The 24,207-nt window shown below is 40.1% G+C and overlaps 1 protein-coding gene and 1 long non-coding RNA gene across 2 annotated transcripts; both read left to right on the top strand.

Annotated features, from left to right (window-relative positions):
* The first annotated feature begins 643 nt into the window (after nt 1–643).
* ANXA5 (annexin A5) lies at nt 644–23,815 on the top strand. The gene is made up of 13 exons (XM_052681626.1): nt 644–1,107; nt 1,196–1,244; nt 8,632–8,716; nt 9,782–9,876; nt 11,685–11,798; nt 12,576–12,666; nt 13,516–13,595; nt 14,016–14,072; nt 17,363–17,456; nt 19,235–19,330; nt 19,864–19,922; nt 22,094–22,216; nt 23,243–23,815. Exons 1-13 carry the CDS (start codon nt 656–658, stop codon nt 23,303–23,305), a joined length of 1,458 nt encoding a protein of 485 aa, XP_052537586.1. The 5' UTR covers nt 644–655; the 3' UTR covers nt 23,306–23,815.
* Nucleotides 1,257–4,848, top strand: LOC128079929 (uncharacterized). The gene is made up of 2 exons (XR_008206381.1): nt 1,257–1,603; nt 2,845–4,848. It is a non-coding gene; the product is annotated as an uncharacterized LOC128079929 (long non-coding RNA).
* Nucleotides 23,816–24,207: the final 392 nt, after the last annotated feature.

The following is a 24,207-nucleotide window of genomic DNA, read 5'->3' as shown; positions in this document are numbered from 1 at the left end:
CATCTGTGGTTTTTGGCACTCAGAATGCAATTAGCTCTGCTCACATGCTTCCGTCTCATCAGCAGGATTGTGGAGTGCATTAAAGAGGGCCCATTTACACTTTTTGTGCCTGCACATGTGCACTTTCTAGATAGTAAAGCTTGAAATGTGATCCCAGTGTGACTTGTCTGCTCTGGATATAATGTGGAGGGAGAAAAGGACTTCTGCTTTCCCAAAAAGGGATGGGTGTGTGCAAGATCTGTTGTGCTTAAGCTGAAAGCAACAAGTCTGAACTTTAGCTATGATTTTTGAAACCATTTCGTAACTCAGTGTTTCCTTGAAAACCCTGATCCCACATCTAATCTATGTGTACATTTTTAGACGTATATAATGAGCAACTCACTATTCCCTTCATGCATCTTGCAGCATGTGTAGTGCCACTTCAGTCAGAAAGAAAATCAGGCTTCAGTTAGAAAATCAGGGCATTTTCTCCAACTATTTGGCTTCTGGTTCTGCAAATAAAGCCAGCTGGGTGGTTTTCATGTTTTTCCTGAACCTTATGTTGCTCGAACGAGAAATGAGAGACAAAAGGTTTAAATTTACCCAGCGATCAGTAAAGTCGGTGTTTTGTGAAGAAAAACACGACCACGGCACGTTAGAAACATCACATAATGAGATGATAGCGTCTTATTTTGGCAAAGGCGCTAGATTCCATTTGTGTACTTTATTTTTCCTCCCTGCGCCTAACGCCCAGCTGGGTCGCATCGGTGCGGGTGAGGAAACAGCTAATGGAACAGCCGCTCAGCCCGCTTCCTCTACGGGGAAACGTTCAGGGCTCCGAAACACTCCCTCTGTAAGACGTTGCAAAACTAAAAGCCCTTACAGGGAGTTCCACGTCCAAGCTCACGGTGTTACCGAACCCGGGGCGATCCCCGCCTTTGCGGTTCGCGGGGCCCCGGGCCGGGCACACGGCGGTCACCGCCCGCTGGAGGCGGCCACGGTTCTCCGCCCGCCCGGGGCGGTCCCTGGCTCAGCCCCCGGGTGGAGCAGGCAACGGCGGGGCCAGAGCTCGCTTCTTCTTCTGCGTCTCACTCGGCGCTCTGTGCGGCGACTCGACGGACGCTCGCGGTGAGAGAGCTGCCCGCTGTGCGAGGCTCGCAGCCGCTCTGGGGGGCGGGCGGCGGCCGGGCGCTCACTGTCGCGTTTCTCTTTGCAGACTCGGACTCGGCTCCAGCCACGACCGACGAACTGCGGAGATGGCGAAGGTGAGGCGGGAGGCATCGCGGAACGGCCGCCCCTGAGCGGTTCCCCTGTCTGGCCGCCGCAACGGCTCTCCTGCAGTCTCTGTTTTTTTTTTCTGGTCTTCCTTAAATCATTCCATCTACGAGCCTGGCGGGGGATGTGGAGAGAAGGAGGAGGACGGGGAAAGTGGCCGATCATGTGAGGAACACGTCATACACAGCTCACTCTTTTTTTCCGCCAGTTTCCACTAATTTGGCCAACTTTTCGGGGCCGCGGGTTTATGCAGAGCCTGGGCGGAGGCGCTTTCCGCTGGAGGAGGGAGGAGAAAAGTCCCGGGGCGTCCCTTATTCGCTCCGTTCTTCTGCAAGCTTTGCAGCCACGAGTACGGCTCTGCTTTAGCTCTGCCTTCCTTGAGCATGCGCTTGATCCTGGAGCAGGGCTTGCTATACGAGTCAGCCGCGTCGGTTTTCTATGCCCCTCGTGCTCTGAGCAGCAAAAGAGAACTGTGGGCTTTGTACGGCTGTAGAAAGTGTAAGGCACTTCCCCAAGGTCGCGGTGACTGCGGTGCTGTACCGTGGCTTCGTGGCAGTTGGGCTGGGTGCTCCGCGAGGTCGCTTCCAACAGAGCTGTTCTATTCCTAAGCAGTAACGTTTTAGCTAGGACAACGTTAGGTTTAGTTTAGGACAGAGTTTTGAATTTCGTGAATAATGACATCTCATAGGAGTATCGTTAAATGAAAGTGAGCTGAGTCAGTTCTTTATTGTTCATAAAATGATTTACGTTTGGGATTAGGTGCTCTCAGATGAATGTTGAGCTAATTTGATAGAAAGGCTAGCTCCTGTTCACAGACACTGAAATGCGTATTTGTGCTTTGATTAGTCTCACCTTTTGAAGGGTTGTTGCATTTAGAGAAGGGAACTTCATAATTTGTTTGTTATTTTGCATCCAGTGCATGAACTGAGCATGTGGTGATGAGGATTGCTGGCATTTGATTAAGTGCTTAATGTATGAATAGACAGTTAAGAACTGCTTGATAACATTGGGAAAGAAGGTTCAAAAGTAACTTCCTCTTAGTAAAAGCATGCAAATTTGCAGTTCATTTGTAGTCTGTTCCACCAAAATATTAATTCTTGATCTTTGTTGATGCCCTTGGAGCTCACTGTTCCCACTGGTGTTTGAGAGGTGTCTGGATGAGGTTCTGCAAAATATGGTTTAGTAGCTTAGAGGTAGTAATGGTAATAGGAGGACTGTTGGACCAGATGATCTTTTAGGTCCTTCCCAACCCTGTGATTCTATGATTCTGTCAAGTCTTGTACCAGGGAGATCTTGCCCTCCAGTTCCCACATTCAGATGGCTGCTCCCCCATGACTTCTGTGGCACTCTGCCTGTGAGGTGATGCAGCCAAAAAAGAAAGAAAGAGTTCTGAAGCTTTGCAGCCTGTCATTCCTTTAAAAAAAAAAAAAAAAACAACTAACAAACGAAATATGCTCTGATTCTCATGGCAGATATCTGTTTTTAAATTTGTTGCACCATGGATTAATGCTAAGAAATGAAAATAGACATTAATTAATAACAGAATGTAGAAGGTCAATTATCTGTAGTTATTTATATGTGAAACCAAAGGTTCAACATTCGAAAAGATTGCACGGCACAGTGTAATGAAGTCCCGTATAGTCTGGATATATCAACTAAGAATAAAAGCTGAAGAAGGTGAACTGTCTTTGGAGTATCTTCACTGTAGTACTCTTTCTAGCTCAGGAATGGCAACAGTTCTTTTCTTTTTCCGTGTTGTTGAGGGACTTTCCATGATCCGTGTCCAGGAGAAAAAGGTTCATTTTTTTTTTTTTTGTGGAAAACTGAAGCATGCCATAGTATGCAGTACAGACTGGTCTCTCCATGCCTCTATATTTTCCCTTTCTCTGGAGGAATAGTGCAGTCCTAAGGCACAATTCTTTTCTTACGTATCTCTATGCGTAGTGGACTTTGTTTAATGTGTAGACATGTATGAGGTGGTCCCTTCCCACTTGATAATCTGCCTTGGAAGTGCTACTTTGTGCTTGCTTATTGAGAAATCTTGTAAGAAGGCTACAAGAATATTTTCTGGACTGGTCTGTTTTGGCCTGTAACTCCCCAGCTTTTTGTACAGACCATTTTCCATCTCCATTTGTAAGCTGCCAGGAAAGGACTGCTTGCAGTTGGTGCAGGTGTGGCTGCTGTGTGCTGTACAGCAGTTCCTGTTCTGTCAACCTGTGTGTGACTTGGTCTAGCGATTGGTGACCCTGCACATAGCAGGGGAGTTGAAACTAGGTGATCATTGTGGTCAACCTGGACCATTCTGTGATTCCATGCTTCTATGATAGTTGGACTTGATCTCAGATGATCAATCTTAATGATTCAATAACTTGGAGCATAAGAGTAGTATTGCTAACTTCGTTGTTGCTTTAGAGGATTATTTCCCACATTCCGAAGTGCAACCGCTTTTCCAAGGCTGGATTCTGAGCAGCTTGTTGGCTTTGCTGTGGTTCTTTGTGAGGACAAGTTCTCTAACTGTTTTTGCACACGTCCCTGCGCTGGTTCCCATGTTTCTGTTGCTTGATCTTATCTTTTCTGCTCTCTCTCTTTTCTGCTGTCTCTATCCTCTCTCCCCATCCCCAGCCCCCCCTTCCTTTTTCTGTCTTCCCTGTCCTTGATACCTCTGTGGTATGCTGACTCAGAGTTCAACACAGATGTTGAGTAATTCCCTTTTGTTGTCTGAAGTTTAAATGTAGTAGGACAGATGTGAATGCAGCCTGCTGCCCAGAGCTTATTCCTTCCATTCAAGTGGATGATATGAAGCATCACTAAACTTAGAGAAGTGTTTTGTAGAAGTGATTTGGTTGTGGACTGGTACTAGCTGTGTGTCTGTATGCATCCACTCATGGTATCGTTTCTGTCCTTACTGCCATTGAAATTTTGGTAGGCACATATAATCTTATTCTTATGTAGTGTTGGCTTTCAAGTATGGTTTTAACAGGTATTTATGTCTGGTCTTCAGTAAGCCCGAAGGCTTTCAATTTACTGGTGGGCACTTTGTTGTGCTTTGTCTGCAAGATGGATATATTTATGTGAAAAAAAATCTTGAGTTAGTCTTTCATTTATTCAAGCACATGACATTTCTGGGCTATTTTGGTGTCCTGAAATAGCATGCCCTTTTTGTTTGTTTGGAAGACATTCTCCATTTCCATTCTCACCTCTTTACAGTTCACCTGTGCTACCTTGTAAACAGATGGAGAGATACAGTAAGAATGCTGCTGCATACCAGCTCCCCTTACTACATGCTGGGCTTTCCAGTAGGAAATCGGTCAGGATCTACTTCTGTAGCTGCTGTGTAACATTGTGAAAGACAGTTAGCTCTTCATGTGTGGGAAACATGGCTATGAGTGGGTATGGGGCAAGAATAGCTGGAAACAAATCTGGATCTGTTCAAGTATGGTTTTTTTGTTTGCTGATAATGACTACTTTTTATTGAATAGTAGGTAAGCACTGTGAATGGGAAATTGTGTGCTTGGTTGGAAAAAAAAAAAAAAGGGAACCTCATTAGGTGGCTATTGTTGATGTTACAGATAATGCTGTTACCAGGATATGTGGCCACATGGTGCCAAATTGTGAAGTAAGGTTGTCTGTTGGGAGAAATAAAAATAGCTCTGAGGTGCTGCTCAGGAGCAATTTGCCTGATGAATTTGTAACTTTTTGACCTTCTGCAGAGCAGAGTAAACAAAGATGTGAAGAAGCATGGATTTCCTTGCTGGAGGGGTGTGAGCTAGATCTTCTCTTACTTGAGTCTTTTGTTTTCTTTCCACCTCTGCCGTTTCTTTTCATGCCAACTTTCATTCCAAATATCTAGAAGCTTCACCAGTCCTGCTGGCAAGTGTCTTGAGAACATGGAGGCTGCTTTTCGTTTCTAGTGTACCATCTCAAATTGTCTTCTTGCTATCCACGACCGCTTAACAGTCAGTGCAGTGGGGCGTGTAGAAAGAAAAACGTGGTTAGGCTTTGGGTGTTACAATCCTTCAGTGTTCTTTCTGTCAAGGTCTTGCCTGTTGTCTTTCCCTTTGTTTTACTGCCCTCTGTATAGAATGCTGATTTTTACTAAGTGATCCAGATTACAGATGGATTTGTATAAAAGTTGATTTGTGTTTTCCGTTGTTCTCTGGGTGGAGAGAGGAACTGCTCTGAGGGAGGAAATTACTGACCACAACAATAGTGTCCTATGAGGCTGTAGTGTTACAGTGCATCTAATTTGCACAAAGAGCAAGCTGCTTTCTTAGAGATACTGGAAGGTATGATCATTTATTTATTTCTGTTAAAAGTTACAAAGTTTGTAAATAAATCTATGGTTGTCTTTCAGTTTGCTATTTTTCATGCTATGCCACTAAAGATGGCATAGCAGTTGTGAAGCTGTGATCCATCTGCAAAAATGAGTCTGTTTTTGATAAGGGTGAAACTAAGCATTAACACTAGCTTGGATGTCTGACAAATGAGTCTGGTCTCTGTCAGAAACTCTCTTGTATTGATTTATTATTTTGTTGGAAACATCTGGTTCACAGCTCCTGCTGCTGATTCTCCATGACTGCAAGTTGATTTCAATAGTTCAGATAGTGACGACGGTTGTGAACTGGTGCTTTTTCTTTCTGTGACCCAAAAGTGCTGCATTTGGGAAAGAAGATGCAGCTTTTCTCTTCTTGAGCTCAGTTTCTTGTCAGTGCTGATCTTTCTGCCCCTTCCCATTGATTTTTGCAAATAAGAAGCTGGGACCAGGATAAGTGATGCGGCACTCCTTGGACAGTGGAGTGTTTTGGATGGATTTGCAATTGTTAAACATAACATGAGATCTGCTGCCGTATCTTGACTGCTGAGTCATGCACTGCTCTAAAAAGCTAGGTGAGTGGTTTCTTGACAGGCAGGTTAGCTCAACACTTTCTCAGTGCTGGGGCATGTATTGTCAGCATCAGGCCTGCCCATAGGTGGATTCTGAACGTGCTTTTAGAACTCAGGTCTGACTAGGACCTATAAAACTATGTTCAAGGTTGTCTTATATGAAATCTCCCTGCTGGTGGTTGTGCTCAATGTGCACTGATGTACAGTATTAAGGTCAGCACACGTAACTGGAGGTTCTGCCACTACAGCTGCTGTGTCTGTGGTGCCCAACTGATGAACGTTTCTGTTATCCTGAATGGTAGAGCTGCAGCATGATTTCTGATCAACAAGTTAAGTGCCTCTCAAGTATTGCTTAAGGGTGATAGTGTAGCCAAAATCCAGTAAATAATATGTGCCTGAAGAAAGTGTGTGGAATGCCGATGACATCCAGGCATCAAGATAACATCGATTTTACAGCTGCACCAACAACTGTTCGTCAGATTTTGTGTATAGTAAAGTTTTCCCCAGTGTGTTTTGAAGGAGAATTATGGAAGATTGCTTGGTTAATAAAAACAAGAAGGATAATGCAGAGTGATTTGTAATCTAATGTTTAGTATTTGTACAAACTTTCTCTAGAACAGCCAAAGAGAGATTCTGAGCCATTGTCACAAGACTAAGGGAATCACTAAGAGTCACAAGACTAAGAATCACTAAGGGAAATGCTTGCTTATAACTTGCTTATAACAACATAAGCCAAGGAAAACTTTAACATAAAAACCATTTTATCTGAGATAGATTGACCTGACAGGGATTTCCAAAGGAGGATCATGGTAGTTGCATAATGTTGTCTTTATAAGCTGGTATGAGGCAAAGCATCAGGAAATATGCTTTTGAATAACCCCGTGTTGGCTGGTATAGTAATAATGGAGGAGGAGGAAAATATACGCTTTTCAATCTTTGTTCTAGCAGATTAAATTCAATTTTATGAAATTGACACCTAAATCCTTGGGATTTCTTCATGAAAATTTTTGGAGTTATCTAGGAAAAAGACAGTAAGTACAGACTGATGCACCTAAATTTGAAATAACACCTAAAAACGTGCTTGTAATGTTTTGTTGTAATGTTTTGTTATTGTTGTGATGCTGAAAAAGAGAACACTTCGGGGGAATTGACATTTCTTTGATGTAGGCTGGCTGCTGGAGAGCATTTACCAGAAAGAAGTTTGCTGTTGCTCTCAAACACGGTAATGCTCTGTGTTCTGAATTTCTGATATAGAGTGGGGTAATCCCAACCTATTACTACTTCTGCTCTGGGAGTTCTAAGGATTCTTTGATAATAACACACAGATGGCCTGAGAGGCAGTAGTGATTCAGGGCAGTTTCTGATTAGTGCTTTCCAGTTCTTTTTTTCTCTGTGCTTTTCTGCTGACCTACCCTAATGAGTACATTGACTTGAAACCAGAGCACTGCGAGGCTGAACTTGCTAACTCAAGGGAAAGGGAAAGACTGTGTCACAGTGGCCAGATGGTTGTTCTGCCCGAGAAATAACCTGGCCTCAATTCAGTGGATTTCTTTGCGTTTCTTTTTGCGCACTTTCTTGAGAGTAGGAAAAATGCTCTTCCTATGCTAATTGCTACTTCAGTATGACTACACCTACAATGAAAGTTTTCTCCTTCTGCTGTTAGAAAGCTTCCCTGTTCACAAAAGCCATCTGTTTCCCCTTTTGGCTGTTTCTTGACCTCTGTAGTTCTTTAAATTACCTATATACCTAGAGCACAGTAGATTCTTGAACTGTCACATTTAAATAAAGGCAAGACTTTTCTGTAAGAGTGATAAATATCTTTCTGTGTTTGGCCCAAGCACTAACTCCCTGAAGAATCATTTTCCATGGAAACCTAGTGGAGTTATGTTTGTGTTTGGATGGACTGATCTTTTATCTTTCATTTGAATTGTTTTTTTTCTTTGAATCTAAGTAAAAAGGAGCTCATGCCAAAAGGAACAGGATGAAAAAATTGAATGACATTGCACAGTTTGATGGATCACATTTGCAGCAGGATGGAAGGAATCAGTCTGATACTGACTGAAAGCTCCAGTAGGCTTTGTGTGAGGAAAATAAGTTCTTATTTCCAAACATGCCTTGGATCATTGTGCAGCTTTTCTGGCCCACACGGTTTGTGCAATTTATTTCCCAAATTGTTTTAAGTTATGATAATTTCAGTCATTTTCCTGCATTAAGGCTCCAGTGTTGTCAGAACAAATTCTGCAAGCTACCTTTATGCAAATAAACCTGAATTTAGCTGGTCTACTGCTGGATGAAAATACGACAGAACCTTTAGTGAGAACTGCGTTTAAATGCCCACAAATTGCTACTTAGACAGACAAACACGTGGAAAATGCTATTTGCTTCTGAGTCTTGGATTCAAATTTAATCTGAGCTCACATGTGAAGAGTTGAAAGGCACTTTATCTTCTATTTCATGGCTTTTTCCTTTTTTCTCACTCTCTGTTTTCTCTAGTATACAAGAGGCACTGTGACAGCATTCTCTCCTTTTGATGCCAGATCTGATGCAGAAGCCCTTCGCAAGGCCATGAAGGGAATGGGTAAGAAGAATTTAATATTTTAGGAAAAGGAAAGGGCTCTCACTCCTGCTTTGAAAACATCCTTTCTGAACTCATTTTTTATACTAGCAGAAAAGGATAAGGCATGTGTCCACATGCTACAAATGATAGCCTCAGAACTGCAGAAATCTGGACATGTCCTAGTTCTGACTGTACTGCTCTCAATAACATTTATTTTTAGACCAACACAAGGAAAAAAGATAGCTTGGATAGACCTTATTTAAAAATTAATACTCCACAGGCTTCTCTACACGTGGGATTTTATTGCACAGTTGGACTATAAATTGAAAGGGTATAACTGGAGACTTACTGCAGTGTAATAAAAGCTCTGTGCTTGGAAAACATGTGAGTGTTCCCTTGGTCTGGAAGTAAGTGTGTTACGATTGTGATTAAATACAAAGCACACAGAATAGAGATAGACTAAGGAGTGGTCTATTAAGCAGGAAAGGGGAGAATGGAATGCAGTAAACCTCAGGTGCTGCCAAATTCAGTACAGCTAGCAAGGTGCTGTGCTGTGGGGATCACTTTGTAACCCTATTGTATATAAAATGGATAATAGCTCCATACTTTCCTACCCTGGGACTCCTAGGGGTACTGCACTGAGTTTTTCTCAGAGTTGACTGATCAAACAGTCTTAAATATACATTATGTATACAATGTCTTGATACACTCTTAAGTCTCTTGGAAAGCCTGAAAACAGGGCTCTTCTATAAGCTACAGCCTGTGTCTAAATGTTTTTTACCTGATAGCTGGAGTGCTGGGTGCACTGTTTGGAACTGGGCTCTGATGGAAAGCAATAAATAGCAATACTTAGGTCCTCTGCCATATTTTTGCTGTAGCAAAGCAACAGACATGGTGGCTCAGCTAGAGGTCTGGTGACACTTGTTGTTTATATGATTATGCTGTTTGTCAGTAGGTTTTTTATTTTCAAAGCATCTTTTATTTCTGAGTTTGTGCTACTTCTGTGTGTGTGTTTTTTTTTTTTTTTTTCCTGTTTATTTTCTTTGGAGTTTGTTTATAACTGTTTCTTGTTCTTTCTAACTTCAGGGACTGATGAAGAGACTATTCTGAAGATCCTTACCAGCAGAAATAATGCTCAACGTCAAGAAATTGCATCTGCTTTTAAAACACTATTTGGCAGGGTAAGAAAAAGAAAAAAGAACTGTAGAAATTAGCTGTATGTGTCCTTTGATGATTAGTTACAATAGGGAGGCACATCCATCATGGTTTTTGTAAAAGATTCCTTTGAAGAAAATCTAGTTTCCCCTTCTTCTTCATATCCTTAATGGCTAGCTAGGTTAGAATACTCCATTTAGATTATTAAAAGAAAAATGTTTTTTTTTTTTTATGTACACTTTTACAGTATGTCTTAGGTTTTAGTGCAAAAGCTTGCATAGTTTCCTGTTAGTATGCTTCTAGTATTGACCTTATCCTCAGTATAGAAAGAATTATCAAATATTTTGACTTAATATGTGTCATATAAATTGACAGCAGGAATATATTTTTTAGAGCTAGAAAATGTGATAGAAACACATTACTTAAAATAATTAGTGCAGTTAGTTAGTAGCGTTAAATGAATTTCAATGTTAAATAACAATTAAAAAACAAAAAACAAAACAAAACAAAAAAACCCACAACCCAAAGCATAATATCATGCCCCACAAAATCCTTCTCACCAAATTGGAAAGATACAGATTTGGAGGGTGGACTTTCTGGTGGACAAAGCAATGGCTGCAGGATTGAGTCCAGAGAGTGGTGGTCAGTGGTTCAGTGTTTGGATGGATATAAGTAACAAGTGGTGTCCCCCAGGGGTCAGTGCTGGGGCAGATACTCATTTAATGTCTTCATCAATGACACTGACAGTGGGGTGAAGTGCACCCTCAGCAAGTTTGCAGATGACACCTAGCTATAGGGCGCTGTTGATACACCTGAGGGATGGGATGCTGTTCAGAGGGACCTAGACAGGCTTGAGCAGTGACCCCTCATGAGGTTCAACAAATCCAAGTGCAAGGTCTTGCTCCTTGGCTCCCTGCTGCCAAAGTTGGGGGGATGTAAAAGTTGGGGGATGAAAGGATGGAGCACAGCCCTGTTGAAAAGGATCTGGGGGCACTGGTGAGTGGGAGGCTGGATGTGAGCCAGCAATGTGCCCTTGCAGCCCGGAAAGCCATCTGTATCCTTGGGCTGCATCAAAAGAAGTGGCATGGAAGGTGATCCTGCTCCTCTGCTTTGTGCTGGTGAGGCCACACTTGGAGTACTGTGTCCAGATGTGGAGTTCTCAGTAAAGCAGAGATATGGACTTGTTGGTGTGCGTCCAGAGGAGGGCCACAAAAATGGTCTGAGGAACGCAATACCTCTCTCCTACAAGAGCCTGGAGAAAAGAAGCCTGTGAGGCCACCAAAGAGGGGCCTTTTAGTATCTGAAGGGGGACTGTAAGAAAGAAGTGGACTCTTTAGCAGGGTCTGTGGTGAGAGAAGAAGGGGAAATGGATTTAAACTTAAATAGGGTAGACTTAGGTTAGATATAAGGAAAAAGTGTTTTACAGTGAGGGTAGTAGGGCACTGGAACACGTTTCCTGGAGATACAATGGCCACTCCATTCCTGGAGATGTTCAAGGCCAGGCTGGGCAGGGCTCTGGGCAGCCTGATTGAGCTGTGGATGTCACTGTTCGTTGCAGGAGAGTTGGACAAGATGACCTTGAAAGGTCCTTTCCAATACTAAGGATTCTGTGATTCAGGTTTGCCAAGTGAACAAGCATCTTTTTTTTTTTTTTTTTTTTTTTTAACTCTTTATCTGGTTACATGTGTTTAGGTCATGTAGCAGTTAAAACAAAAAGAACTCTATCCTGTGTCATTTTCAATGCATCTCCGGAGTCTTCTAACTTGCAGGCAAATGTGGTGTCCATTTGAAGTCTTTAGTCATTATTCATTATGGTGCTTTTGTTCTGCACTAGGATCTTGTGGATGACCTGAAATCAGAACTTACTGGCAAGTTTGAAACATTGATGGTGTCTTTGATGAGACCAGCACGTATTTTTGATGCTCATGCACTGAAGCATGCAATCAAGGTAAGAGGGAAAGGACTGAATACGTTTTATAAAATCTTTGTTGGTATTTTTCTGTGTATTGGAATGCACATTCAGTTGGTAAAGGAAAAGCTGATAAAGTTCTTTTTAAATTCTAGAAAGAATTGTAAATAATATGCTGCAGTAACAAAAATTACAGTATTGTAATCAAGTGTTGCTTTTCTGAAGTCATTCTTTTTGAAGTGTAAACAGCAGTGGCTTTTCTTACAGGCAAAGCAGACTCAGACGTGGTAACAAGATATTACTTTGGCTTTTGTAAATGTTTTCCTTGTGACAGGGAGGAATTCCTCTTTTAGCTACATGTAATGAGAGGGCAGCAATTATTTGAGGGTCTCAGTTTACAATTCTGTTGTAAAATGCGCTTATTTGTGGTGGAAAAAGGGGAAGGTTTAAACACAGTGCAACTGATAGAAGGGTAAAGATCAATGAAGGACAGCATATGAGCTACAGCTAGGATGGAAACCATTCAGTTACCTTCATGTCATTGATGGTGACAGCGAAGAACTGAGATGTCTCAGATGGGCTGCAGCAATGCTGCAGCAGTGAGCTTCTTGTAAGTATTGGGTTGGCTTTGCATGTAATCATGCCAGAATTGAAATGAGAAGTTCCCAACTCTCTCTTCCCAGTATATGAGATAATAATAAGAAAAAAAAATTCTGTTTGGTCCAAGTGTATAAAGTAATGCTTGCCTTTTGATTGTCAAAGGGAATAGTTGTTTTCCTATTGTTATCAAATCAGCTGTTTCTACTTGCATCCTAGGGAGCAGGAACCAATGAGAAAGTGTTGACTGAAATTCTTGCCTCCAGAACACCTGCTGAAGTGCAGAATATTAAACAGGTTTATATGCAAGGTAAAATCCAGTATAAAATAAAATTCTGGGCTCTTCTATCAGGTCTTTCAATATGGCTTTAACATGTTTCTTCAAATGAGACCTATCTGTGAATGGAGGTGTGTGCAGCATGTCTAATTTTGTTCTGCTGAGCTGGGAAACTTCATATTGCTAGAAACTAGTGTTTGGGCTGTAAACAAAAAATCCTTTTTATTTTGGGCCTGCGGCTAGGATATGCAAGATCTTTTGTGCCTTGTACTTAAAATTCATTCAGATGTATTTCTTTGTTCTAACCAGAAATTTTTGCTTGAAAATTAGAAACCTGGTATTTTTTTAAATTATTTTTTCCTTTATTTATTTATTTATTTATTTATTTTAACTTAGCATTTTGGTAAAATGAATTTATGTTAAAGCAGGTCCAACTTTTTGGTTTTCCACAAGAGTATGAATATGTGTATTCACCCAATGACTGTGGGGATTTATCTTTCTAAGGCAGGCAGTGTTTAATTCAGCACATTATATCTGTCCTGGTTCCCAGCACAGAAGAAATTCTCATGTTTTAATAAAGTGTAGGGTAAAACAGAGTTTTCAAGAACAAAATGTATGGACACAAGGTTTTTCTGGGCTTACGCTTGTTGAATAGACTGGCGTATTTCAGTATAATCCCAGAAGTGTGTGGTCTTCAGTTCCTTGAAGAGGAACTGTGTGTATCATCCTTTATTTCAAAATACTTTTAGCAATTTGCTGATAACAGGTGTGAGGTATATCTCTTTATCTTTTTACAATAACGTTATGTTATAAAGCAGAATACGCCCAGGTGTTAAAGCTGTTTCTGATGCACAGTTCCATAGGAGTATTGCTCTTTTGCAGAGTATGAGGCCAACTTGGAGGATAAGATTACAGGAGAGACGTCAGGCCATTTCCAGAGACTATTGGTGGTCCTGCTGCAGGTGTGTATCTCTTTGCATGCACGCATGTGTGTATGATTTTCTTTCTGCTTTGACGCCTGACACATGCTAGTTGTTTTCTGCTTACTGACTAGGGTTCATAGGCCAAATGGTAGACACGACGGGTACTGAAACTGAGTTATTTCCTCTGAACCTAGAATCTTGAGCTCCGTTCCAGGCCATTTCTACAACTCTGGCTTGAAAAGCTTCTGTGGTGTTTATGCTATGGATATAGCAGAATGTCTGCTGTGTGGGTTTTTTTGAAGGTAACAAGGCAAGCAGAAGGGAGAAATGAAGTTGATTTTGAAGAAGGTACATTATGAATTGACTTCTCACAACAACTTTTACAGGCTTAATGTAACAGTTTGGCTTTTGATTCAACTATAAGTTTAACAGTTTGTAAACTTTTTTTTTTTTTTTTAGGGAAATAGAGATCCTGATGGCAGAGTTGATGAGTCTCTAGTTGAGAAGGATGCTCAGGTGGGTGAATGACTTTTTTTGAGGAGAGGAGGGAGTATTTCTACCAGTTCTCTTGTAAAGACCCTATGCAAATATAGTTTGAATGTCAGAGATAATTTTTTAGGATTCTGTGTGTGTTGTTTTGTTGTGGCTTTTTTTTTTTTTAAATACATTTTGCTGTGATTTTATGTGTTGTAGGGAAAAGAAGTGAAAAAACTGGAATGTTGGGATCAAATCTTTTGTGTTTCAGTGTAAAGTAACGTATGACTTGTTTTGATGATTAAGTCACTAGAAGAGAAAATTATGATTGCTGAGGCTTTGTAATACTGAGACCCCACTGCTGGAAGACTCAGATGTGTTAACAGTTTATTCTTTGATGTTCAATTTGGGCTTCTTTCTATTTAATCATTTTATATCAAGTGTTATGTTCTTGTTATGGGGAAATGCTAATGCTAATCAGTGAAGGATGCCTCCAGGGAGTGTGAAACAATAAAAAGAGAAAGTATTCCAAATACCCTATGCTACTGTAACAAAATGGCAATCCAATATTTTTCCTCTCTAGAATTTCTAGGGACACACCTGTTGCCATTTGCGCATATGTTCCTTTACTGGATTGCTGATCATTAAATTGTGCTGTAAATGGGAAAAGGAATACTGGCAGTAAGCAATATCCTTGAAGTCTTTTGCTAGTTTCTGGCTTTGCTGTAGGTATAGGCACTATTTCAGCAACTGGAGTACAGAATGAATTTAATGCTTGTTTCTTCTCAACAGATTCAAATAGCTCTGGGTTACAGATTTTCTTTCATAAATTGTCAGCTAGGATGGAAGAAAATATATGGATTGTTCAAGATGACAAGGAGGAAAAGCAACATACCAGATCAATTAAACATTCTTTTGATAGTAGAGCAAGATGCACAGAGACATTGGCAAAATATCTTCTTGGCACAGGCCTATATTTTGTTATGTAAAATAAGAAAGCATCTTCCTCCTGTTAAAATTTGTATGGGCCAGCCAGAGCCTGGCAATTAGTGAAGCAAATATTTAAATCACTGAAATGACTCTTTCATGAAACTGTGTCCATTTTATCTTTAGCTGGGTTTATGTAGCTGAAGAAAGTCATGAACCACAGTCCTTGCTAGATAGATGCCTTTTTTTGGCTGTCTAAAGTTAGTAGGCACCATACCTAAATACAGAAAAATTCCTTCTTTTTTAAAATATTCTTTGTGGTTTGCTGTGTGCATTTGGCTTGAGCTGGGTCCTATACAGAGTGGTATTCTGTCACATTTCTCTGAATGATATCTTTGTGTTCAACAGCTAATGTAGCTGGAATAGATTCAGAGCATTTTCTAATGATTATTGCCAGGTACAGATGGTCAGAACTGAAGTATGTGACTGCAAATGCAAGACTCTTTCTGGCTTCCAGATGTTTCCATTGATTACTATGACATTTTGGGAAGGATATGAAATATTGAACTGTAACATCTTAAATTCAGTGGTAATTTTCTGTTATCTCAGACAAAATTAAAAACAAACAAACGTAATTAAAAGTGGTTGGGGAAAGGGCGTTTGAGATGGTATGAATATGTAGGGAACTATTGATTTTTTTTTTTTTCTGAGAATCCTTAGAGGAGAAAGTTTAACTTTTTGGAAGATGTTTTGTATTGCTTTTTTAATAATAAACTATGCAGTTGAGGCATGTTTTGAGTATTGTGCAGTAGCAAGGCACATGAAAACTTAGTAGTGCAGTTGTAAAAAATTATTTAAGACTTTTTTCTTATTTATGAACTGTTGCTTCTGGCAATGATAAGATCAATAGGAGTAGTACCTGGATATCACCTGTTCTCAGTTTCTTTGTAAATGAGTGGACATATCCCTGGTTGTTGGACTCTGATCTGATTTAATGGGTATTTGAACCATTATTCAGAGTACTTCTTGGGATAGCTATTAGACCCATTGCTGACTCAACTAAGGGGAAGAGATTTTTTATTTGTGTATCGTGATGGGAGAACGTATTGAGATCCATGACTTGTAATTAAGAAAACATTTATAGGAGTCTGTGAAATCAGGCTGGATGAGTGTGCTCCAGCTATAAGACATTATTTCTAGAACTTGACATTTGTAACAGTGTCTAGTCTCCATGGGAAACTAAGGGAACTAAGTTGTTAACAACCATTAGAGCTAACATAAAATGTCATTCACAACTTCTAGTACCTCTAAACAAATGTATTTTTGGAATTTCAAAATGCTGTAGTGAGACTTCACATTTGCTACTGGATAAAGAGCTTAACATGTTATTTTGAACTGGATATCCTTGCAGTGCTTAAATAACCCTTTTTTTCCCATCCTTTTCCACTCTGTATCAAGTTTAAAAACAACATTCAGCCGTCACTAATGCACTTTGAATAGGATTGTGGCACGAAGAGCAATAGGAAATTCATAATGTCACATTCAGATTTTACTGTGTGAGCAGACGGTTGGCATACAGTATGGCTAAGGAACAGATGTGGTTCTGTGGGTTTTTCTAGGAGATATTTGATGGCCTTAGTACAGGTGGTAACTGTTTGCCCCTCTGAGGAGGGAGGAAAAAAGCTATATACTCTGATATGCAGAACCTTTTTCCTTACATCCAGTTGAGCACACAATTTGGAGAAAGGCTTCTGAGTTTGAGACAAAAGAATTAATTTCTTTTTCTGATTTTTTTTTTCTTTTTTTCTTCTTCTGTTGCTTATTTAAATTTCTGGAAACATTCTACTTCACTATAGGCTGCTAATAGCATTCAGACATAGCTGAAGAGCAATCGCTGTGCTCTAACACAATTAAAACCTGTTACCAATGTAATTTTATATTGCTGAAGAATTTAGCATCTCACAAATAATGTTTCTGAGAGCTTTTTAATCCATTTTGGCCCCTCTAGTTTGAAAGCTCCTGAGCCAAGTAAACATAGTTGTCCCATTGAGATGAGTCATATTATAATGACATTTTGCCAGTTTGATTTGAAAAAGGGAAGAGAGAAAACAATATTAGGAAAGGACTTTATCTCTTAGATGATGACAGTTTCAGAAAACTTGGGGCTTATGAAAGGGGCCATGCACACATTCAATTTTAGGGCCTTAAGCAGAATTATTTATGTAAGTGCTTTCACAGTCAATTTCAGAACTTATAATTTATTTGTTTCCAAAGTCACATTAGTATTTTATCTCATCTTTTTCCCTCCAGCTATTGCTTCTCAGATTAAGACAAATGGAACTTTTCAATAAGATGTGTGAACACATTAAAAATTCTGCTGTTTTGTTCTCTTCAATTTACAACAGGTCTTGTTTAGAGCTGGGGAGCTAAAATGGGGTACAGATGAAGAAACATTCATCACCATCTTGGGAACTCGAAGTGTTTCTCATTTAAGGAGGGGTAGGTGATATGGTTCAGGTATGACTGAAAACTTCTGACTGAAGTCCTGGCATTACCCTGACGATGGTAAAAGTGGTAGTTGTTTCTGGTACTGCATTGGTGAAGTCCAGCAACCTTTATTCACTTCTCCCCTCTTTTTAGCACTTTCAGTTTTTGTTTCCTCTAATTTTCCTTCCCTGTAGCAAGAAGCAGAGCTGACCTGCTGCTTGAGGGAGTGGTGCAGTAGATCTGAGGGACAGCTGGAGCGCTTCTTGCTGGATGCATGTTTACATTTTCTTTTGAAAGAGGTCATGGCAATAAAGTGATGATAAGAGTCTGTTACAAGTCACCATAATCTGAAACAATCAACCATTTCCTAGGTGCCTCTTTTATTAGCTCATAATAAATAAACAGTTTTTTTTTTTTCCTGCTACTCACCTGTTTATAAGTCTGTTTTACCAAGCTGCCTAGGCCGCTGGAATTAATGACCAGTAAATTTTTCTTTGGTTCTCCAGTCTTTGTTTTCTCTCTATCTTGGATTCATGGGATTTTCAAAGCTAATTATATTTGCAATCTTATTTTTATTTTTTAAACTGCTGTTGCCAATAAGGTAATCCTAAATTTTGTTTACCTAACGGTGATGGGAATACAGTATTTTTTAACTACTGATAAGACAGCAGTTTTCTTTGAAAGCAGAACAGACTGCCAACAGGACAGTTTGGGTGAAGCTAAGTGGATGCAGAAGCCCAGCATAGAAAAGGGCTCAGATTCAACGTGATAATAGCATTGCCCTGGGAAAAATGTTTAAGGATTCCTTCAGCTTCTCATCTTCCCTCTTTCTGCACTGTCACTGGGTATGTTCACAGAATCCCAGTATGGCTGAGTTGGAAGGGTCTACTGGAGGTTATCTTGTCTAAACCCATGCTCAAGCAGGGCTATCCGGAGGAGGCTACCGAGGCCCCTGTCTAGGTGACTTCTGAAGATCTCCGTGGAGACTCCACAGCCTCCCTGAGCAGCCTGTGTCAGCACTCCAGCACCTGCACAATGAAAAAGTATTTCCCAGTGTTGAGATGGAACCCCATGTGTTCTAATTTGTCCTCCCTGACTCTTGTCCTATCACTGGGTGCCACTGAAAAGAGCCTATCTTCTGTGCACCTCCCCTTTAGGTATTTATACACATTGATAAGATTCCTTTGAGGCTTCTCATTTTTAAGTTGAACAGCTATGTCTCTTTCATACTTTCCTCATAGGAGAGAAGCTCCAAGTCCCTTAATCAGCCAGCATTTCCTTTGCTGGAATCTCTCCAGTATATCTATGTCTGTCTTGTACTGGTGTCACGTAGAACCATGACAACTGGAGAGCCCAGAATTGGACACAGTACTTCAGGTAGCCCTGAGGAGAGGGAAAGAATCGCCTCCCTCTCTTCTGGCAATACTTGTCCTGATGCAGAGTATGATACTGTTGTCTTTCTTTGCAGCCAGGGCACACTGCTGGCTTCATATTCAATTTGGTTCTTGGTTTATTAGAACCCCTTGGTCCTTTTCACAAAGCTGTTTTTCCGCTAGGATGCCCCCAGCGTGTTCTGGTACACGGCATTGCTCCTCTCAAAACGTAGGAATGTGCTGTATAACAGCAATCCAGTAAGAAATAAGTAATTAAAATATTTTAGAGCAAAGAAGGAGTGAACACTGCATTTGAGCAGTGGATAATGATACAGATGACATTAACCTGTACTGAGGAGAATTCTGGGAAAAATGCTAACAATATTTGTGACTGTAAGCACGCTTTCTATTTTCCAGTGTTTGACAAATACATGACTATTTCTGGCTTTCAAATTGAAGAAACCATTGACCGTGAAACCTCTGGTGATTTGGAGAAGTTGCTTTTGGCAGTTGGTAATTACAGTCTTAACAGAATCTAGAACTGGCCTTCTTGCGTTTACTCCCAAGCCTACTTAAATTGCAGTTGTTACAGGATTTGGCATGAAAACGTGGTTCTATCTTAAGTTACTCACCTGGGGTCTATTTTTGTATTTGGAGAATAAGCTTTTACTCTTTATGAGATGGAAGCAAGGAGGGAGGGTGGGAAAAAGTGGGAACAGAGGTGTTGCTGTGTTCTGTTCAGTAATGCACAGAAATTGAGAAACCAGAAAGTGAGACAGAGCTCTGCCTTTGGTTGAATTCTTGGCATCCTGCTTACAATGCCGTAGTAGGTTTGTAACTGGGAGTAGAATTTGGCTAGTGATATTTCTTTTCTATTATAACTTCTAGAATCCAAAGAGTTGTAGCAGGGGAACAGTCTATCTAACTGTATACTTAATAGCCCACACTGGAGAGAATGATACAGAAATGCACAACTTGTCTTGCCAGTTAAAGATTGCGTTGTGATTTAATAACAATCAGTAATTTAATTCTTTGCCCTTTTCCAGTGAAATGCATCCGAAGTGTGCCTGCCTATTTTGCTGAAACCTTATATTATTCCATGAAAGTATGTATGTGTTTTTTCATATGTCACTTTCCATCTCCCCTGGCTATTGTTCTCTGTTTCATTTGTTCATCATTTCTTTTTCATTGCAAATGCCAACAGGGTACTGTATCACTAAGCATCTACAAAAGGTTTGGGGTTTGCAGATCTGGGGTAGACCAATTCATATGCTGCTTTTTTTTCCCCCCCTCTAAGTTCCCTGTAAATTTCTCAAACCATATGTATTTTTCAGAAAACATCAGTTTCATCAGCTGCTTTTGCCCTTGATCTTGTTATAAAAGAAAATTTCTGGCTAGATTCACTGAGCACCTTCAGCTAAATAAATAAAGCTAAATAAATAAATTGCCTTTACTTAGGTGGTGGATCTATTTAGGAAGCAAAGATGACCAAAGCTGAACTGCCACTTGTGCAGATCTATTGCTCTTTGCTTTGGACGTATCTAGAGACTAAAGGTGCAGTTAACTTTGAAACACAAACTGTCCTATTTTGACTGTCCTATTTTGAAAAGGAAAAGGAACTTGTAAGAGAAAAACAAAAGTTATCTAAATAGCTATAAAAGCTTTAGCAGGGGAACCCCATCAGTCACATAGTTGTGTTTTTCTTCACCTTATCTTAGATAGAAAGAGATAAGCAGGGAATCTGTGTTACTAACTTAAATTGGACAATAGTAATTAAAACCCTAGGAAAGATGAAGTTGGTGATCTTTTGTTTTCAAGCATGTGATCAGCTTCTCTGAAGAAATCCTTCCTTCCCTTTGCTGAAAAGCACCAAGGTGTGTTTGTTACAAATAGTTGTGACTGTGAGGTGTCAACATGAGAATTAATGAAAACAGAAGAAATGGTAGCTCAATTTTTAAAAGCTGCTTTACTGCTTTTATCACCATCAGCATAAAATAAGGTTTAGATAGAAAATACAACATATGCTAACAATATGCTGGTTACTTTTTCTTATTTGTTTATTTATTATTATTTTTTTCAAGGAATACAGTAGAAAATTTTTTTTTCCTACGGATTTAATAATCTTTTTAATTTCTATGATGAGATGCTTTACTAAAGCCTACAGATGAGCTCCCATATATATATATATATTTTTATATATATATATAATATATTTATATTATATATGTATATTATTTGTATATAATATAAATAAAATGGTTAACCTCTTTCCATAAGAAAGAACTTCATTGTTAGTAAATTTGGCAGAAGAATTTATGATTGCAATTTAGCAGTTTGATATGACAAAGTTCTACAATGTCTGCTTTCATGATAAGGTGGGGCAGAGCCTAGCTTTTACCAGATTTTACTATTAAATCCTACTGAGAAACAACTGGACTCATAACGTAACTTCTGAGCAGCTTTAGGGCACTTTTAGATGTAAACCAAGAATGTTACACCCAGTCGAAGGATTGAGTGGCCCTGGACATTAGGCTGAAGATGATCGTGGGGACTCTGCCAAGTCCTTCCTTGAGGTGCACTAGCAGGTCAGCATGTGACAATCTGTATTGCTTCAGCTTGTGTGAAGTCTGACATGTCTGAGCAGGAGGGGTCAGGATGTTGGTCTGGCAGTGCTTGCTAGTGCAGAAACTTGGAATATTTGAAACCAGATGAATAAAAGAAATGCATGGTTGGGAAAGGCATAGGAAGTTTGCCTTCTAATAAACAGCTGGATAACTTGTGGAATGGATTGGTCTGCCTGTGCTTGCTGTACAATGTTACATGCTTCCATTTAGCACTGTTGAGATTTATGTACCCACTTCCAGAACTCACTGCAGGTCTACTGCAGTGATCTGAGACTTTACTGAAAAGATGATTTGTGTGTGATTCTGGTTGTAGTGATCAGACGTACTACTGTACAATCTTGGAGCTGGAGGGTTTAAAATTTATCTGGGCATTCACAGTTGGAGTCTGAAGATGAAACACAAAATAAGAGGGCTGATCATATGGCACTTCATAGACTTCTGGGGCTTAGAGCACCTCGTGTTGCTGGTCCTCTGTTCTACACACTGTAGTGTGGATGTCTGTGGTACTGTCCCATAAATCCTGTTTTGGTATAAAAATGTAATGCAGGAGTGTTTTGAGATACCGCTTGTTTTTATTTATTTTTTGTTTTGTTTTATTACAATATTTCTCTAGAACAAATGTATAGGGTAATATTTAAACTCTTCTCTTTAGGGGGCTGGCACTGATGATGATACCCTGATCAGAGTCATGGTTTCAAGAAGTGAAATCGATCTGTTGGATATTAGACAAGAATTCAGAAAGAATTTTGCAAAATCGTTGCATCAGATGATTCAGGTAAAACCACTGTTTTGTTGTCAGGGGAAGCAGGGGTACTTAAGAAGTAATTGTTTCTGTTGTAAATGGGAGGGTAGCATTAATGCAAGATAGCATAGGGCACTCTGAGGACAGCAGAGGTTGGCCTGCATTTCTGTGAAATACCAAGCAGCATCATTTAAGTGAGAAGAAGCATTTGTTATGAAAAGTTAAAGTGGTTTTTTTTTGTTTTTTTTTTTCCCCCCTCAGTGTTCACTGGGAGAATAGATGTGGTCTTCCCTAGTTACAATTTTTACCACTACAAAATTACAATTGCTCATTTTTTTCCCTACCTTTAGTTACTGCATTTACTTCTTCTCTGAATTCCCTCTGCTTTTTAGTGCTTTAGAAAGGATGCTGGCTCCAGAGGGATAGCACAGGGGGTTGGAGAGGAAATCTATGATTGTGATGTGGAACCATTAGCACCACTCCAAAGTAGGAAAAAATCTCACAGTGGAGTCACTGTCTGTGTCAAAGTCTCCTCTGAGTGGATGTGAAGGAGTAGGAAGCGTAGGAGCAAGGAGCAAGCGTAGGAAATCCAGAGCCAGCTGTGGGAGCATTGTCATGGATTTGCTGCAAAGTTAGATCCCAAATGCTTTTTTTCCTAGTAATGTTTTGGGGAATATTTGCTCTTGCAGCTCCTGAGGTGCTGCTTTATCAATTAGGCTGGGTTACAACATAAAGGCTGTTGCTCTTGGTGCTGCTTCCAGATTCTTCTTTGCACTTCCTCATTTGCAGTTGAATGCTTTCTCACATGCAGTAAAGTAGCCCACTTCTGCTAAAGATTTCAGGAGCATTTATTGTTTCTGAACTTCTTTCTCTGTAAATATAACTCTGGCAGAAGAGTCGGAGAATTTCCTTCTGCCATTCCCAAGTGGAGAGTCATCCACTGATTGGATTTCCTGTGGATGGGACAAGTGTGTAATCTGTTTAGTCTTTCCTTGGCAGCTGCTTTTCCTTGCATTTCTGTGGCTGTGACTCATGGTGACTGGTTTGTTGTATTAACAGAAAGATACATCTGGGGACTACAGGAAGGCGCTCCTGCTCCTCTGTGGTGGAGATGATGAGTAATGGTGGCAGAAACATGAAGGATTTCTTGTGCTCCAGCTTTGCAGCCCTTTAGTTAGCATGCCTAGCTAAGATTTTGCATCTTAATGCTTTATGGCTGTTTGAGTTTATATTCATATCGCACTTATTAAAAACAAACATGTTACTACCCAGCTGATAAATAGTCCCTCCTCCTCCGACATCCCAACCTCTGGGAATTTCAAGTGCCTTCTGAGTGTATGCGAAAGTCTTCATGGAAGATGAGTACTGAGCACAGAGCCCAGTTATTTGCAAGTGTTTTGCTGAAACGTGGAAAAAAAATAATCATGTATTTCCACTAATACTGTATTTTCATTAATAATTTAAAGACTCTTTTTTTGCTTTTATTCCTTACATTTTCTCTGAATCTTAAACTAGTTCTAACACTGCAAAGAAGAGAAGGTATCCTTTGTATGTAATATTTGAATGAATTTGTAGAACGTAATGCAAGCAGTCATTGGAAATCTAAAGAACCAATAAATTTTTTCCCTCTTGGCGCTGTTGTATGTGGTTTTCAATGGGCGAAGATCCATTTTCACTTAATAACACTGCTTGAAAAAGTTGATGTATTTTTCCTACTCATTTGCAGGTTTGTAAGGATATATAATGCTTTCCAGCTGCACATCATGATTTCCAGCCTAGTAGCAGGCAGTATATTGTTTCTGTAGTGATGCTGCTATTTGGTATAGCTACAATACCGAATTATTGATACCTACTGAGCACTGTATTCTCATGTTGTGCTGCTTTCTTTTCCTCCAAAGCTGAGAAAGGAGGAGAGCTGTTAGCATCAGTGTCAGAGTAGGGCTGATACGCTGCATTTGTAGGATGAGTTGAAGATTTCTGTGATAGGTTCAGTGAAGAAGATGGGAGGAAAGTGGTCCATACTT

This window comes from Tympanuchus pallidicinctus, unplaced genomic scaffold (assembly GCF_026119805.1).
Source record: "Tympanuchus pallidicinctus isolate F22 unplaced genomic scaffold, pur_lepc_1.0 scaffold2, whole genome shotgun sequence".
NCBI lineage: Eukaryota > Metazoa > Chordata > Aves > Galliformes > Phasianidae > Tympanuchus > Tympanuchus pallidicinctus.
Note: the sequence above shows the minus strand (reverse complement) of the source record. Positions and strands in the feature narration are given on the sequence as shown.